The 17,106-nt window shown below is 33.8% G+C and overlaps 1 protein-coding gene across 5 annotated transcripts in view; it reads left to right on the top strand.

Moving 5' to 3' along the window:
• LOC106459436 (netrin receptor UNC5C-like) overlaps positions 1 to 17,106 on the top strand; it is a 271,029-nt gene that overhangs the window by 237,333 nt on the left and 16,590 nt on the right. For all 5 annotated transcript variants that reach the window (XM_022387980.1, XM_022387910.1, XM_022388020.1 and 2 more), the window contains one exon: positions 7,774 to 7,923. In XM_022387980.1, the coding sequence (XP_022243688.1) occupies positions 7,774 to 7,923 (150 nt within the window). The remainder of the gene's footprint in view (positions 1 to 7,773; positions 7,924 to 17,106) is intronic.

The following is a 17,106-nucleotide window of genomic DNA, read 5'->3' as shown; positions in this document are numbered from 1 at the left end:
AAGATATATATATATAAATCTGTCCATTCATACAGTTTATAGAACTAACAAGATAAGATGTATTTAATTCCCTCCATTTATCCAGTTTATAGAACTAAGAAGATAAGATATATATATATAAATCTGTCCATTCATACAGTTTATAGAACTAACAAGATAAGATGTATTTAATTTCCCCCATTTATCCAGTTTATAGAACTAAGAAGATAAGATATATATATATAATTCTGTCCATTCATACAATTTATAGAATTAAGAAGATAAGATATATTTAATTGTATAAATTGTGGGAATTACATGTATCTTATCTTGTTAGTTCTATAAATTGTATGAATGGGGGGTGAGGGGTACATACATATATTATCTATTGCAAGTCTGATTTTCCATTAAGTAGTGAATTTAACCTCTCACTAAAGCAGAACAAGGAGAATTAAGGTGCATAATTGTGGTTAAACTTGACAAAAGTGTATTACTCATAAATAATATGATTACCAAGAGATATCGAGAAGAATTTGTCTAAACATCATTCAACAGAAAGGAATGAATGAAACGTGAATTATCAAGCTGTCATGACTAAATCAGCGAATACTGTGTCGGTTTCTTCGAGAAGAATATTATATATATAACACAAAAAATTATTTCATTGAAGATACCCGTTGAATTTTTTCAAAGAATATTAATAATACTTAAAATGTTATTTTAATCTTTCTTGAAACCATTTTTACATTTAGGAAGAAGTTAGACATTATTATCTCCCAAAATGTCCATACAAGTTACTATACCATGAGTCCATGTGTTTGATCTTAAAATAATATTTTTTTTGCAATATGATAAATTATAATCGTTAGTGTTTAAATCAAGGAATAATCCAAAAGTAACTAACTGAACCACAATTACGTTTGCACTTGTAAAAAATGAACTGTGAGTGTGTTTAATAGAATTAATTTTGTTTTCGACAGAAGTTAAATTAGAAATATCTAAATTACTGATATTTTTTTCTTAATATTAAAAAGAAAGATATGTAACTATTTCATATTTATCAGTAGTTTTTATTTCAACTATATACCCTCAGATCTTTAAAATGGAAATCATTTTGAGTTATAATATATATATATATTCATACATAGTATACACAGTTGTCGTATCTTTGTCTTAATAGCTTTCATATAATGCTGCCAAGCTAATGACAAAAAGTATGATCAATTTATATTATCTGTCGCTTCCAAGTTGTAAAACCATTTATCAGATATGCAAAATGAAATTTAGTAGGTTCCATTATCGTCAAGGCTTTCGAACTTTTATATTTTCTAAGTTCATACACTCTTCCAGCTTGCAGTTTACAACCTCAGTTGACCATCTTCGTAACCTATAACTTAAATAGGTACTCACGAGGAATTTCAATAATACGAGACCTTTAAGACAGAACAGTATAGTCTGAACGAAGGCATTAGTTTTCTGTCTGAACATCATTATTTCATGTGCCGATATTGTGGCTAACAGGAATTTCAATGGAATCCCAACGCCTTTGACTAAGAGAGCTAAGATCTTTATTGATCCTCTTCAGAAGCTCCCCTGTTTTTAATGACATAGCGAGTCGGAGTGATGAGTCCGTTTGCATATTCATCATCATCTTAATGTTGGTTATCCGAGATGATTGCTTGAAGGTTGCGATTAACCTCGACCTAAGACGGTCTTGGCGGCAGTGTCAAAATAGGCCATAACATCAAAAATATGTAAATGACAAAGTGTGCTTGAAATTTAAGCGCGTTATTCCTCTTAACGAAATTCGCCGCATTTTGAGAACGATTTCTAACTCTTCAAAAATTATCAGTTTTTGTGAAGAAATAAGATAAAACAAAAACAGTATCGCAAAGTTGTTAATTAATTATAAATTATATTTCAAAGTATTAGCATTACAGCTTGCTAAACGTTTGCTTTATGTCATGTCAACAATCCAGAAAATTATTTGCTCTTTTTGTAGTTTTTTCCTGATTTTGACATACGGATAACATTCTTTTACTTTCTGAAATATCCTAACATCACAAGAAAGCCTTGCAAGCCAAGTTATAAATACTGTTTCCTTTAGTCTCTGTGGAAAGTCGAAACAGCTGGAGAGCGAGATAATAAAAACACTGCACATTGCTTTTGTTTTTAATATGTACGGTCCGTAGGAGCAAAATAATATCGGACCTTGTACTAGACCCTGGTTATGCAGCACCCCCTGCTGTCAACGGAGCCATACCAGGAAGCCTAAGTTTTTGAAGAACGGAGACGAGCAAAGCAGGAAACGTATAGAATACTGCCACTGAAGCAGGACGTAGAATGTAAAGAAAGGCAGCTCGAAGGGGAGGAGAGTATGGTGGTGGGGGTCACAGAAAATATAACTGTGCTGAGGGTTTACTATTCGCTTAGAACTAGGGGCAGTGACTCATTCTTAGGGTGGCATTCCTTTACATGCGGAATGCAATCAATGTCCTGGTGTTTTTATTGCTATACCAGCTATCCTTCCTGATTTTGTTATGTTTTCAGTTTTTCACTATACGTTTTTAATGCACACTTCAATAGAACATAAAATGAAATATAGGAAAAACATAACTAGTGTGTAGAGTGACACAAAGCTACTTTTTACTGGATCATATGCGTAACTTTCAACCAGCTAGTAAACAAGAATATACAAAATGATATACTACTAAATAGCTTAAGAGTCGATTACATTGATCTTTTGGTTAAAACTAAATTTCTAGTGCTAACCGTTCGCCACTACGTTTTGCATCAGAGGAAATTGCACATATCAGACGCATTATTTGCATCAAGTTGCACAGTACTGACAAACTTTTTATGTCCGTGTTAACAGTTGACAGCAGAGTAATGCCGCAAAAACGTTTTCCCGTTTGAAAAATGACACGGAGTACTATGGTACAAAAACCGTCAGCGCGTCTTAAACCATAATTGAAAACATAGGGAGCACTTACAGGTGAATCTTTCATGTTAAACAATATTATCCCTAAACTGTGGTTTTGAAATATATATATATAGTTACTGTAAGGCAGCCAAACGTAGGGAGCACTTACAATTGAATCTCTCATGTTAAACTATGATCGTGAAATATATATATATATATATAAATACTGTAACGCAGTTTTCCTCCACGTTACATTTAATAAAGGATGTTAACATATCTTAACATCTATTAAGGATGTAAACAGTATTTCACCATTCCCCATGTAAAATAACACTACAAATGTTTTCTTCCAATATAAAGCAAACATTTTAAAGGATGAGCTTTATTTAGTTATGCTTGTTACAAATATGAAAAATAATTCCAATAGAATATTCTGGAGTCACTTTTGGAAATGTGAACCTCTTTTTTTTAAATAATGATTCTCAAGGTTTTGTCGTTTTTCAAGAAATGGAAGCCAAAGATGGAATCGCGATTTACAATTTCGATACATGTGGCATATTACTTGACAGATCATCAGTAGACATTAAAAGTCCAATATAGCTTTGGGTAACGTTCAACCTAAAACGGTTCATAAGACTTCAAGAGGAGATTGTAATCGAAATAGTATTAAAAATTCTTCCTTCTTAGAAAGTATGATCTCAGGCCATATTTTATCAGTATGTCTACCGAAGAGAGAATGTTATTATACACTAAATAAATATAATGTGCAATAAAGGTTTAAAATCGCTCAAAAACAATGTGAAATTCAGGATATTACAAGCCCTCCAGTGACTTAGCGGTAAGTCTGGAGACTTATAACGCTAAAAACCGGATTTTGATACTCGTGGTAGGCACAGCACAGATAGCACTTTGTGTAGCTTTGAGCTTAACAACAAACAAACAAAGGTTTATTCCAATGAAACGTTGGTTACGACTTCTAAGAATTATTAAAGGCAACGATTTTATTCTTGTAACGTAAGACTGTCTTAATATATTTTTATAAAATAGGTTGTTTTTGTTTCTGTACCACTGGGGGAGGGGGTCGACATAAGCTGAGAGTCTGTTTCATTCGTTCTTGAGTATAGGTTAGAAATGTTATAACAGTGACTTTATAGTCAAAAGTCTTCCAAAGTTCAGAATAAAGAATAAAAATGTCAATATGTAAGATCTTGAGTATAGGTTAGAAATATTATAACAGTGACTTTATAGTCAAAAGTCTTCCAAAGTCTAGAACAAAGAGTAAAAATGTCAAAATGGAAGATCTTGAGTTTAGGTTAGAAATGTTATAACAGTGACTTTATAGTCAACAGTCTTCCAAAGTTCAGAACAAAGAGTAAAAATGTCAATATGTAAGATCTTGAGTATAGTTTAGAAATATTATAACAGTGACTTTATAGTCAAAAGTCTTCCAAAGTCTAGAACAAAGATAAAAAATGTCAAAATGGAAGATCCTGAGTTTAGGTTAGAAATGTTATAACAGTGACTTTATAGTCAACAGTCTTCCAAAGTCCAGAACAAAGAGTAAAAATGTCAGTATGTGAGAAATAAAATCTTAGTATTCACGTATAGTGTGGGAAAATGGTTTTGTTGCATCAGATCTTGTAGACAGTTGAGTTCATTTAACTTTTGTAAATTCAAATACTTAGGCTTAACTAAGACCATTGTATTCGATAAACAGAGACAAATTCCGTGAATTTAGTGCGTCAATCACCCGCCTTCAACTTAGCGTAACATCATTCCAAAGTAAATCCTAGATTTATTATCAGTTAACATTCGGAAAAAAAAATAGTGTTTACGATACTGCCCGTAATCTGTTGCGAAGGCGTTTTAATTCAGTTATTCCAACTATACTTTGCTCTAATTGGATTAACCCCGCCCGCCAGCCCGGCTACAACTAAATTTCTTTGTGGTAGGGAAAACGAGAAGGGGAAGAGGGAGGATGTATATCGTTATATAGTTCACAAGGAAGATCCACAATGATAGGAATTCAACAAACAATAAGTAACAGTAATTTTTTTTTTAAATATGAGTTCCTGGATAATTGAAATGTCTAGGGCTTCATGTGTTTTACATGAATACTTAGAGAAAAAAATAATACAGATGAAATCATTTTTTAATGTTTATTATCATTATTCAATAAGAAATTTAAATAAGTAGTTTTATATTTTAAGTTAATTAGTTTGGGGAAACTTTTATCGTATGAAATGGCATTTCACCCAGTAGCGTATTCATGACAACCACTATTGATTTGTGGAACGGAGCTTCTTTGATGAGTCCATCCCTCCCCTCCCCTCCTTCGACCTGACTAAGTTGAGAAAAAAAAAGAAATTATTCTCTTTTACCGTTTTTAGCAACCAATCAGTACACAAAGATTATGAGAAACAGCTTGATAAATATAAAGAAAAACAAACAATTAATACATAGATCATTTCATATGTGTATTCTCCTCAAACAAATTAAGGGACAAGCATGCCAGAATGTAACTATCTCTGAAATTATAGCTTACGTTACTATAGTCAGTGTATCACTACTTTTATCATTAAGTGAAAAAACTGTTCACTGGCATTTATCGTTCCTTTAACTACATTGTCCAACAGAGGGCGTATGTATGTTGGAAATCCTGGCACGTGTCTTTGGTGTCCAACTCACGAGGCATGAACTAGATAGTGCTTACTGACGTAGTCTTTTCAGGGAATTCAGCCAGTTGGAAAACGAAAATGATTACAAACATCAAGCAGTGATTCTGAGAACAGAGAGACTGTAGAGTTTGTCGTTAGCTAAACAGTGTTGAAAAAGAGGATTACACTTTAGCTGTTTAGACCTAATATTTTCGATATACATGCGGGGGGGGGGGGCAAAAAAAAGCATTATTGTGTAATTAATTTATTCCAGTCCATTTTCGTTTATTACTTATTTTATTTCTTCTGAGAAGTAAAGTATGACTCATACAAGATAAATCGCTTTTTTTTTTCAGTATGTATGCGAGTATATAACTTATTTATAAAATGGCAAAACGTAACAGAAAATCTGAGATATAAGGGTAGGAAGTATACAAGTGTTTAACGCCACCAGCGGGAACATGATCGCTGTATGTGTCAGATAGCATGGCGTTACATATTTTGTCAGACTAATCCGTAAACTTTGCGTGACGGCTCATGAAAAGGTGATGACATCAGTTATAACAGCTTTCTAGAAACATGAAATTTGAAAGGTATGAAACTAGCACGCGATGCGCAGGCTAGAACACCAACTATCTAATTTATCATGCGTGCAAAGTGCTTCTCACGATGTAGCGGTGGGTGCATATATTCTCTCTAACAGTGCTAAACACGATGCATAGTTAAAATTCAGTTTGTAAATGGTCTTCTTATACTCGTCATGTTTGACAATTTTATGAAATAAGGTACATTTATAAGATTTGTTAACACATTTGAGTCCAAGCACTTTTGTTCTTATTATAAAACTTGACGGTTGCATTAGTTTTCTAGGGAGAGAGAGCCTCAAGAGATTCAGATAACATTTAGTATTTAAATATCTATCTATCCATCGTGGAGGGAGACATGCATCCACGATGGATACGTTCGTATGTCACTAACTTTAACTGGAACTTGTGGAAGCACTAATAATATACAAGTGAAATAAAACAGTTTGCTGTGGGAGAATATATTTCAAGTGAAGGAAACTCGAAATCTTTGCTGCAGTGCGTAAATCTATAAACATTTTTTCGTAGGTACTTTGGGCCGCCATGGCCAGGTGGTTAGGGCGCTCGACTCGCAATCTGGGGGTCGCGGGTTCGAATCCCCATCACACCAAACATGCTCACCTTCTCAGCCGTGGGGGCGTTATAATGTGCGGTCAATCCCACTTTTCGTTGGTAAAATAGTTGGCGGTGGGTGGTGCTTACTAGCTGCCTTCCCTTTAGCCTTACACTGCTAAATTAGGGACGGCTAGCCCAGATAGCCCTCGTGTAGCTTTGTGCGAAATCTATAACAAACAAACAATTCCTAGATGTTTCAGCTAGACATGCCGTTTTTATTTTATTTCCAAACTCGAATATTCAGCACTAAAGTTATTTTAAACAAAGCCAAAAAAAGCATATACCATTTTTCACACTCCACTTTAGCAAATCTGTTTTTGTTACATCTGATTCATTTTATGAATTAAAAATATAGTTGTTATCCACGGCCAGCTTTAATTTATTTCCGATTCGTCCGTTTTTTTCTGTTTAAAATAAATTATTGTTGCAAACGTTTCTTCCGAGTAAATTTACGCAGCTTTTGAAAATGTAATTTCAAATTGGAAAATAATTCTTTATTAAAATGAAACTCGCAACTTCGTGTGACATGAAAGCTCCGGACAAGCTATAAAGACTGATTGAATTATAACTGTGTTTTAGTTTTCAGAGAAATTCCTTGCCTATAAGTTAACACTTTCAAAAGATTTATAAACTGCATTCACATCGGCATCAATAATTTAGAAAATAATGTTTATCAACATTTTATTAAATATTTTCTGCTTTACAATTTTAAAACATGGGATTTTGACGATTACGTATGATTAGAACTAGGGTTCATTTAAAATACTCAGTTTCCGAGGTTAAACTTTATTGATTAATATTCAACAAAAAAGAACATTAAATTTTGTATTAATTTAAACCGTAAATGAGAAGACTGGCTGGTGCATTAAAAAGTGAAAGTCAGCAAAAGGATTTAAATGTAATATACAATGTTACACAAAGAAACTCGTGATATTCCATAAAAACGTAGAATTTATTATCTATATATATATATATTTTGTTTTACGATTTAAGTGGTTTTTTTTTTGTTTTTTAGCTCATTCAGCCGAACCGGAAACCAACATTACACTGTACATAGGCCTATTTGTGGCGATAGCGGTATTTTTGGCAGTACTTGTTGGTATGGTGTTCGTCGTTCGAAGAATTAAAGGACAAGATCCGTCAATGTATATTGGTGGTGGTTCTGGTAAGTATCTTTTAGGAGATAAAATGTGAAATTATATATATTTCTTTAATAAAAAGAGTAGATAGCTGGCAGAGAAATTTTGAAAAAAGGTAGTAAAAATCATTAAAGTATTTTCTTTCATTCAAAGAGCATGAGTGGCGTAAGTTCAATAAAACCAAATATTAGAGTCTCTTTTCTTTTTTATTCGCCAAAAGACTAGTGAGATACGGTTAGTCACTAAACCAATATACTTGACTACATGCTGTAAAATGTTTACAAATATCTTATAACATCGGCAGGATGTTAGTATATTTTGAAAGCGCGTGGATAATAGAATGGCTGTCTTTAAACACGATTCTTGTTTTAAAGGAATTTATATTAATGTATCCAATAATAATGGTAGTTTCTCGAATTTGGATATAGTAAAATAGCCTTAAAAATAAAAAAGGCATAAAATATAGTTACAACACTTTCGTTAGATTTAAAGGTTTGGGAATCTTTATACACAATTATTAAAAGTCATTCGGTTATTTGAATTGTGTTTTTTTGTGCAATGAAACATGGTTTACTCTAAAACAGTCTTTATATCATTCAAATACCACAAAAACGTAACATATTTATAAGTTTATCACTGCATACCTTCGTTAGAAATTGTGCCATGATCTGACCCCTGAAAACAGCTAATAACCCCGACTTCAAGATCTGTATTTTAAAGTGACTGGATTGTAGTGAAAAAATAGCAAACCACTTAAGGGATGCAGATTGAAAATACTTGATCATGTGATAAATACAAATTTAGCATTAATCAACTTCCATAAATGTTACATTTGAATAAACTTTCAAATTGGGCAAAAGGCAAAAATGTTTAACTATGTTGTTCAGAAAGTAACATCACTGACAAACAAATGAAACTAAAATGTAATAAAAGGAGAAAATGCAAAGAAGTAGCTAGAATTAGTGTAAGAGTAAAATAAATATGTAGTCAACACTTCAGCCCAATGACCTCCGAATATGACTAAACTTTGTTTTCTAAAATAAGTAATGAATACTTCTCTTTATTGTCTAAAAAAGACCTAACAGCAACATGCACCCAAGTGATGAGTGAGCCATAAATTATATAACAAACTATGTATATATTCTTTCTTCAGAGGTGATTTGAATTTCGTGTTATGTGACTTTTTTACATGATATTTTGTATCATCATAAACTTTGTAACCGTACCTAAATGCAGGCTTTGATATTTAAAAAAAAATTGTCCATAATGTTTGTAGAAAAGGAACAGTTATACGAAAATTGTCACTTTTATAGAGTGTGCGTTATCGGATAAGTAAAGTTGGAAATCAATTTTGGAAGATAAAATAAAACAAATGTAAAATAATAAATAATTTCACAGAGGAATTCCTTTGTTAAAGTTACTTTTCTTGATATGTTTTCCCCTTTTTTAAACACGTTTGCAGCGGATCGAGCCTTTGGAAGAGCGGGGCGGAGCGTTTAGTTTTTATTCAAATAAAGGAGAAAGTATTTTTTTTATCAGGAATTGCACAGAATAAAAGTAGTCCGAAAATGTGTGACTGAAGTTTCTAAGAAAATCTGAAAATTAGGCCATTGTTCTGTAAAAGAAAGGTGCAAGCTCAACGTACTGCAAGTTTCTGTTTTTCGTTCAGAAAACGCTCAGAAATAGAATATTAATTTAAAATTATTTTCAAGATTGTAAAACTTTATTAAAATTGCAAGGTAGCTAAAAAGTTACAATTAAAACAGTGATAATTAAAAAGTGGTTAAACAGTGAACTTAAGAACATGGCTAGTGGAAGGTCCTTTCTGGTGCACATTATAGGAAAGGAAAAGCAGAAACAAAGGGCAGTTTTCGAAAGTCAATAAGGCGTTCTTCTAAAGTTTTTATAACACGATACATCAAAATAAAGTACAGCAACTATCATAAGAACAAGCCAAGAAACTGGTGTTCTTAAAACTAGTGAAGAGATCATGGCTATAAATTTCCTGTTACGCTGTCTCAGAAATTGGCGGAACAACACTTTATCAAGAGAAAAACATTTCTAAAGAACAAAGGCAGACAAAAAACATATGTATTTGATTTCGGAGATCTAGCTAAATGGCTAAAAATTGACTCAAAGATCTTCTAAGTCGAAATCAGTCCAGAAAAAAATAATAAGTTATTACACACGACGATTTGTCAATGGCAATGGCGTACGTAGGCCTATGAAAGATCTTGTTGGGCAAGAATATTGGGACTAGAAACGCAAAATTTTCGTTTGATAGCATCCGATTGTACTCCAGACATACAGAAAGAATGACAGTAATCATTTGGCTTGTCTACGGGGTCACTGCTAAGGCATCTACGAATATTTCTTCCGTTTTATGCATCCACTCCAAAAGACTTAGGTAAAAACTTTGGCAATGAATCCAACATGAAAAACAAGAACACTTACCTTCGAAAAATAATTAAAAACCTAAATATAAGCTTTTTTTTTATTATATGCCACGCAAGACAAATATATTTCTGAATTTTGCTTTGAACGATGCAGCCACTGTTGCTCGAGGCACTGACGTTCTTCGACAAGATTCAAGATGTAAGTTTATTTTCTATCTTCAGCTCATCGTTGGTAAGTACCTTCAACTTGTTCGTGTACCTATACCAGATGGAGAGATTTACAACACTCTGGCCCCCCAATGGCACAGCTGTATGTCTACGGACTTATAACGCTAGAAACCGGGTTTCGATACCCGTGGTGGGCAGAGCACAGATAGCCCATTCTGTAGCTTTGTGCTTAACTTCAAACAAACAAATAAAATACCCTGATCTTCATTGCAGAAGACAACATCTTCATATGAGCCACATAGGAGTTCCGAAGTGAAAATAATTAATCACTACTAAGATGCTAAGTTTAAATTTTTTCCGTTGGTCTTGTGGTGTGGCACGATTTATTGTATGAAATCAGCCTCGCCATTAAGCATTTGCAAGATAGTGAGTGATCTTGACATGTATCGAGCTATTCCGCAACTTCAGAAAGTCGAACTGTTTTCTTCATCAATGTACAAAATAATGGACGCTTAGCAAAGCATTGGTGGACGTAGCCAATTAATCCATGTAGGAGAGGTTTCAATAACTACAGAAACATATCTCATTGTTCAATTTACTGTGCTGCACCGTAGACCTGTCCAAATTTAATCCAAGAGACTTCTGAAACAGGGCCCGGCATGGCCAGGTAGTTTGAGCGCTCGGCTCGCAACCTGAGGGTCGCGGGTTTGAATCTCTATCCCACCAAACATGCTCGACCTTCTTGAGAGTGTCATTCAACATGGTATTATGTATCTGTTGTCAAAGTTACCAACTATTCATTTTACTCTGCATTCCTGATTTACTGACAGTTCATGGTAGAGGAGAGTAAATACCAGAGACAGTATATAGAGAGATACTGAAAGAAACTGTAGATATGCATTTCAGAGATTCTGGAGGTTATGCAAATGCAACATGCGAACTGCTTAATGGACAAAAGTATTTTTATTCTTCACATGAAAATCACCTTGCACTCCGACTTGTCAGAGTCTGAATCAGGTTGACGTCTTCAATTCACAAACATATCTTGAGTACAAGTACTTTTTTTAATATATATGTGTGTGTTTGTACAACAGATTTGTATACTTTAGTCAAAGCTTTCCACATTCCGTGTAGATACACTTAGTAAATTCAAAAATATAGTCAACATTCCTTTTCCAATACGGAATCGGTCCAGAGGGGCTGACCCTGTGCACATTCGGTTAAAGACAAATTCAAAATAGCCAATTTTGCAAAATAAAAGGCTAAAGAAGGAAGAGCGGTATACCAGACTAAGAAAATCAAGAATACATAGATTTATGTCAAGCTACAAAGGGGTAGATGATGATACAACCATTTTAGAACAATTACATGAGCACTTAGGCATAGATATTTGTTACTTACAAACATATGGTCTAAACGACCGGCTCAATGTCCTCTTAGGTTCAGACATAACCATTCCTCATTTCAAACGTTGGCCGGAGGATGGTCAATCAGTAGGTAACACCCACCGCTTACACGGCTACTTTTAACCGAATATGGGGGATGATTCTTACGCCTATGATGCCCCACAGCTAAAAGTTATATCGTGGCACGAACATTGAACTATTCTGATCCTTATACTAGTACGAAAACTACTAGGATATGCTTGGCCCACATTTCTATGTAGATAGGTTTAATATAACTAAAATAAAATATAACAAGGAAGAAAAAAAAATGGTCAAAGCGGTATTGGAAACATAATATTATGTATGCTAATTATTTCGCTTTAAATCAATACTTTTAAAGGTTTACATGTTTAAGCAGTGCTATTGAACTAGTTTTAACGTGCTACTTTGCCATTTCAACAATGAACTTTAGATTATACGATTTCTTTTTAAACAAATTACCTACTTTTATTTAGTTACTTTTTGTTGTGCTACCTGCCCGAGATGTGTTTCAAATTGTTCAAGTTCATTCCGTTCGTATTAAATACCAGCTAGCTAAAACTTAATAGTGAATTAGCAGCACGATAAGGTTTCAGTTACAGTCAGTATTTGTCGACCATGCCAGGCCTATTTAAAAGTGAATAATATACATTTTTAATCAAGTTAAAATGTGAAAAGAGACGAAATTGTCACGTGCCGATATAATTAAACTTTCAAATCACAGCCAAATAGTCAAGTTTTGGATGGATACCACTACATAAATTATGTTCGTCATGATTTCTTCTGTAAAAAGTCGCTTTTATCTTCTTTTTAATTATAGTTCCATTTATCAAATAAAGCTTTCTGCATCTTTTAGTTTTGAAAAAAAAAGTAACCAGGATAGGGGCTTTAGTATTTTTCTTTTAAAATAAGATAATGTAAACTCCTGAATTAATGTAAAGATTTGGCCTTTGTTTGCATAACTTGGGGATGGAGAACAAGATTCATGGTTATATTTTGTTATGCTAAAATCAATCGGAATTAGATTTTCTGTTGACTGATTATTTCGTAGATTTTTTTTTGTGTGTTTTACATTTACTACTTTAGAAACTGAAAAGCTATCCAGTTAAAAGCAGGTATTTGTTTTCATCTACTGTCACAGCTCATTACTCGGTATTGAACATAAAATGCATACGTCATTTAAATTTTGGTTTTCTTATCGTTACCAAATGTTCATTCGTATTACGTCCTTCAACAAAGTTCGTAAGACTATTGAGGAGCAGACTAGGTTTAGCTGTTTTCTACAGCAGGATTATACAGCAGTTATAGGTATTGTCAAGGAGGTTCGGGAAAAGGCATTTTCTCCTTATTGCTATCTCTTGGTCCGGAAGGAAGGGATAAAGCTGAGCGGCGAGTACATTCAGCCCAAGCAAGCTAGCGTGCTTGTATCCTCCCCTCTTCAAAGGCCCCTGGATTTCTAGTTTGAAGACGCGATCAATCCGCGATCTGCACTACAACCCATACATGGCCGAACACAAGATATTGCAAAACACATAGAACTCTAAGTGATACATACTTTCTATCTGATCTTATACATCGGATTAGTTTTCCTTATACTCGTGTTAGAGCTTGTCCTAGTACTAGCTTTAACTACTGTTCTGTACTTGGATCACAATATACTCTATTCGATTAGTCGAGCCCCAGCCGGAAACGCCTCGACACACACACACATTCGACTAGTTGCTGTTGATTGTGAAGTCAGTCCCAGCAATATCGATTGTTCATTAACATATCATATAAAATAAGAAAATAGTGAGAATTTATTACATAGACAGTTTTAAGTTAAAAGTGTTTCAGAAAGAATTTTCGAAAGGTAGAAATTCTGTGACATATCTGTGTGAACTTGAGAAAAATTTGCAGAACAAGGTTAATTGTGTGTCAAATTTCACTCTTAAAAGTAATATGTTTAGAGACAGATATTTTACTCACTGGTGAATATTACCACAAAGCAAGAAACCCGATAACCAGGGCGCTCGTTTTGAAATTATTTTATAATGCAGAGTCACATTCTTTTTCAACGTTTTTCAAGCTGTTTCACTGCAATAAACCCGATAACTAGAGCACAGCACTCGTTTTGAAATTATTTCCTGATCCAGAGTCGCATCCCACTTCAGCCTTTTGCATGCTGTTTCATTACAAGAAATCCGATAACCAGAGCGCTCGTTTAAAAATTACCTTTTATTCCAGAGTCGCATCCCACTTCAGCGCTTAGCAAAATATTTCACTTTATTAATATCAAAATGTTACGAAAATGTTTGTTTGTTATGAATTTCGCGCAAAGCTACACGAGGGCTATCTGCGCTAGCCGTCCCTAATTTAGCAGTGTAAGACTAGAGGGAATGCAGTTAATCAACACCACCCACCACCAACTCTTGGGCTACCCTTTTTACCTACAAATAGCGCGATTGACTGTCACATTATAACACCCCTACGGCTGAAAGGGCGAGCATGTTTGGTGTGACAGGGATTCGAACCCATAAATTGCGAGTCGAGCGCTCTAACCACCTAGCCCTGAGTTCGAGATGAAAGACATAATTTCCTTGGCCAAATTCATAGAATATTAATGTAATGGCTTTACCATTTTGGTTGTAAAGGATATAATACATTACCATTAATTAATATGTATAGCATAGTTAAGGATGATCTGAATAAATGAGCTTCGCATAATTGTCAAACCCAGATTTTAACCTTGCTGGTTTTTCTTGTTGTTGTTTTTAAGGATAAATAAAGTAAAAACCAATAAAAGTGTTTTAGTTGAAAACATTTAATGATTGTATATCTCATTTTTTGCTGAACATGAAAATATTCCTGGTAGAGAGGCCTGTGTGGTAATTTTGAACTAATATAATTTGCTGTAATTAATGTTAGGCTTAATGATCCAGCGAGAGAACTGGGTGGGGGAACAAGGGTACAAAGTTAGAAGTGCCGCTTGCTGGCAACAAAGCCTTCTGTTCCTTTATCATTCATCAGGAACCACTGGAGTGTGTCATCTGTGAATGCTAGCGATTAGTCTTTGCTTGAATTGGAACTTTGGAGACAGTGTAATTGTGAAAGGCTGAAAGAAATTCTCCAGTCAAGGGTAATAGTATGTCTGTTGATGGTAAGCCTTTCATTCATTTACTGTCGGCTTTATAATCAAAGTGAACTTTGTATAAGCTATACCACCCACATGGGAGAAAAACACTGTTTTCTCTTTAACAGTTCTAAATGAAATGAAAAACAGAAGAGATAGAAAACCTTCAGAAATTAAAATGTGAAATGCAAGAAATTCTATATATGTAAAGCTGCTAATTACGTAAAACACACCCAATTTTGTTATGGACAAAGTTGAGAGATTTAAAATGATAGTTTTGTGTTTTCTTTATTTGCTAAAGTGAAATAACTAAAAATAAAATTATTCTAGTGTGTGTGTGGATCGGTTTTTGTTGTTGTTTTCTTGGTACAAATCTACATAATTGGCTATTTTCACCCTGTCTACCATTGGGAATCAAACACTGAATTTTAGTGTTACATATACGTAATCTTACCGCTGACCGAACGGAAATTAAAACTGAAATACAAAATTACCATAAATTAGCCATTGTGATATATATGACGTTTAAAAACTGAGTGTTACGTGCATGTGTTGTGTGACACTCTCCTCGTGTCAATTATACCACTGTAGTTTTATTAATATATTTACATTTGCTGTAAAAATTTTATTGAAAGTAATAATAAAGATTAAACTGTGATATTTAAGGGGTTTTTATATCTTGATATCACATATATTTATTTGTTCCCTTGTGGCTCAGCCATAAGTCTGAGAGCTTATATCGCTAAAAATCAGGTTTCGATACTCATGGTACCCACAATACAAATAACCCATTGTGTAGCATTGTTTTTAATTTAAAAAAAAACAAATAAATTAAACATTTATTACAAACGCATAATTCGATTTACAAAGATAATCTATGCATCGGAAGCTTCACTATTTCATCTCGATTTTAAACTACCAGTTCCTATTTGTATTATTTCTGACAGTTGCTTCCGACCTTTATAGCTAGATTATGGCTGCGTGCAAAAGTTAGCACATTATAAAAGCTTAACAAATATATCAGTGTACATATATTTTCGAAAGAGCGCAGCCTAGTGGATCTGAGGTTCTGTTGTTCGCACCCAATTACCGCTAAAAAAAATTAAAATCGCGCTTCACACTTACAGGCCGTTGGGGCGTTGTAAGAGCGACGGTCAAATTCCACTATTCGATTAGATTAGTCCAAGGTTTGACCATGGATGGTGTTAACTAACTGCCTTCCCTCTAGTCTATAACTTTAAAATCAGGAACGGTTAGCGCAGATAGCCCTCGAGTACGGAATTCAACAAGCAATCAAACATATATATATATTTATTATTATAGTTAACATTTTAAATTTTCTTGTTTATAATAATTTCGATTGTCTTCGAACAATAATGTTATATATATATATTCATTCATTTTGCTCTCCGTGTGGTCTACTGAACATAAAAGCCTTAACGTCAGATAAACATCCAGAAATGGCTGAGCAACACTGTGTCATAATATGTACGCTGTAAATATATCAATATCAAATGAGAGGATAAAAGGAAAACAGCATATTTTTGCATAAATACAGACGATTAAAAATGAAAAACATTTTCACAGCCATGAGCAGTTAAATTATTACATCATCTACTGATATTCAGGAACATGTGAAAACGTTTGAGGAATGGGATGTTTCACGTACAACTAGGATATTTTATATATATGTCGGACTAAAATAAAACCAAATTTGAAAAGTAAAGTAACACGTTTTTATTAAGGACAAAATTAAGAGGAGAGGCTAGAAATGTTATTTGCTTCTTTAATGTGAATTAGTTTTCCCTTAAGTTAATCATCCTTGTTTATACGCTTTTCCTGAACATATATTGTTCGAAGAATGAAATGTTTGATTTCGAGTCATTTTTTGTTAAAACTATTAGAAATTATAATAATGATGTACTTTTTTTATCTTGTAACTTGAGCAGCAAATAGTTAGCTGAACTGACTTGTTTGGTTTACGGCCTTTCCTTTTGTTTGTTTGTTTTTGAATTTCGCGCAAAGCTACACGAAGGCTATCTGCGCTAGCCATCCCTAATTTAGCAGTGTAAGACTAAAGGGAAGACAGCTAGTCATCACCACCCACCG

This window comes from Limulus polyphemus, unplaced genomic scaffold (assembly GCF_000517525.1).
Source record: "Limulus polyphemus unplaced genomic scaffold, Limulus_polyphemus-2.1.2 Scaffold1, whole genome shotgun sequence".
In the NCBI taxonomy this organism is placed as follows: Eukaryota; Metazoa; Arthropoda; class Merostomata; order Xiphosura; family Limulidae; genus Limulus; species Limulus polyphemus.
This window is presented reverse-complemented; position numbering and strand designations above follow the sequence as displayed.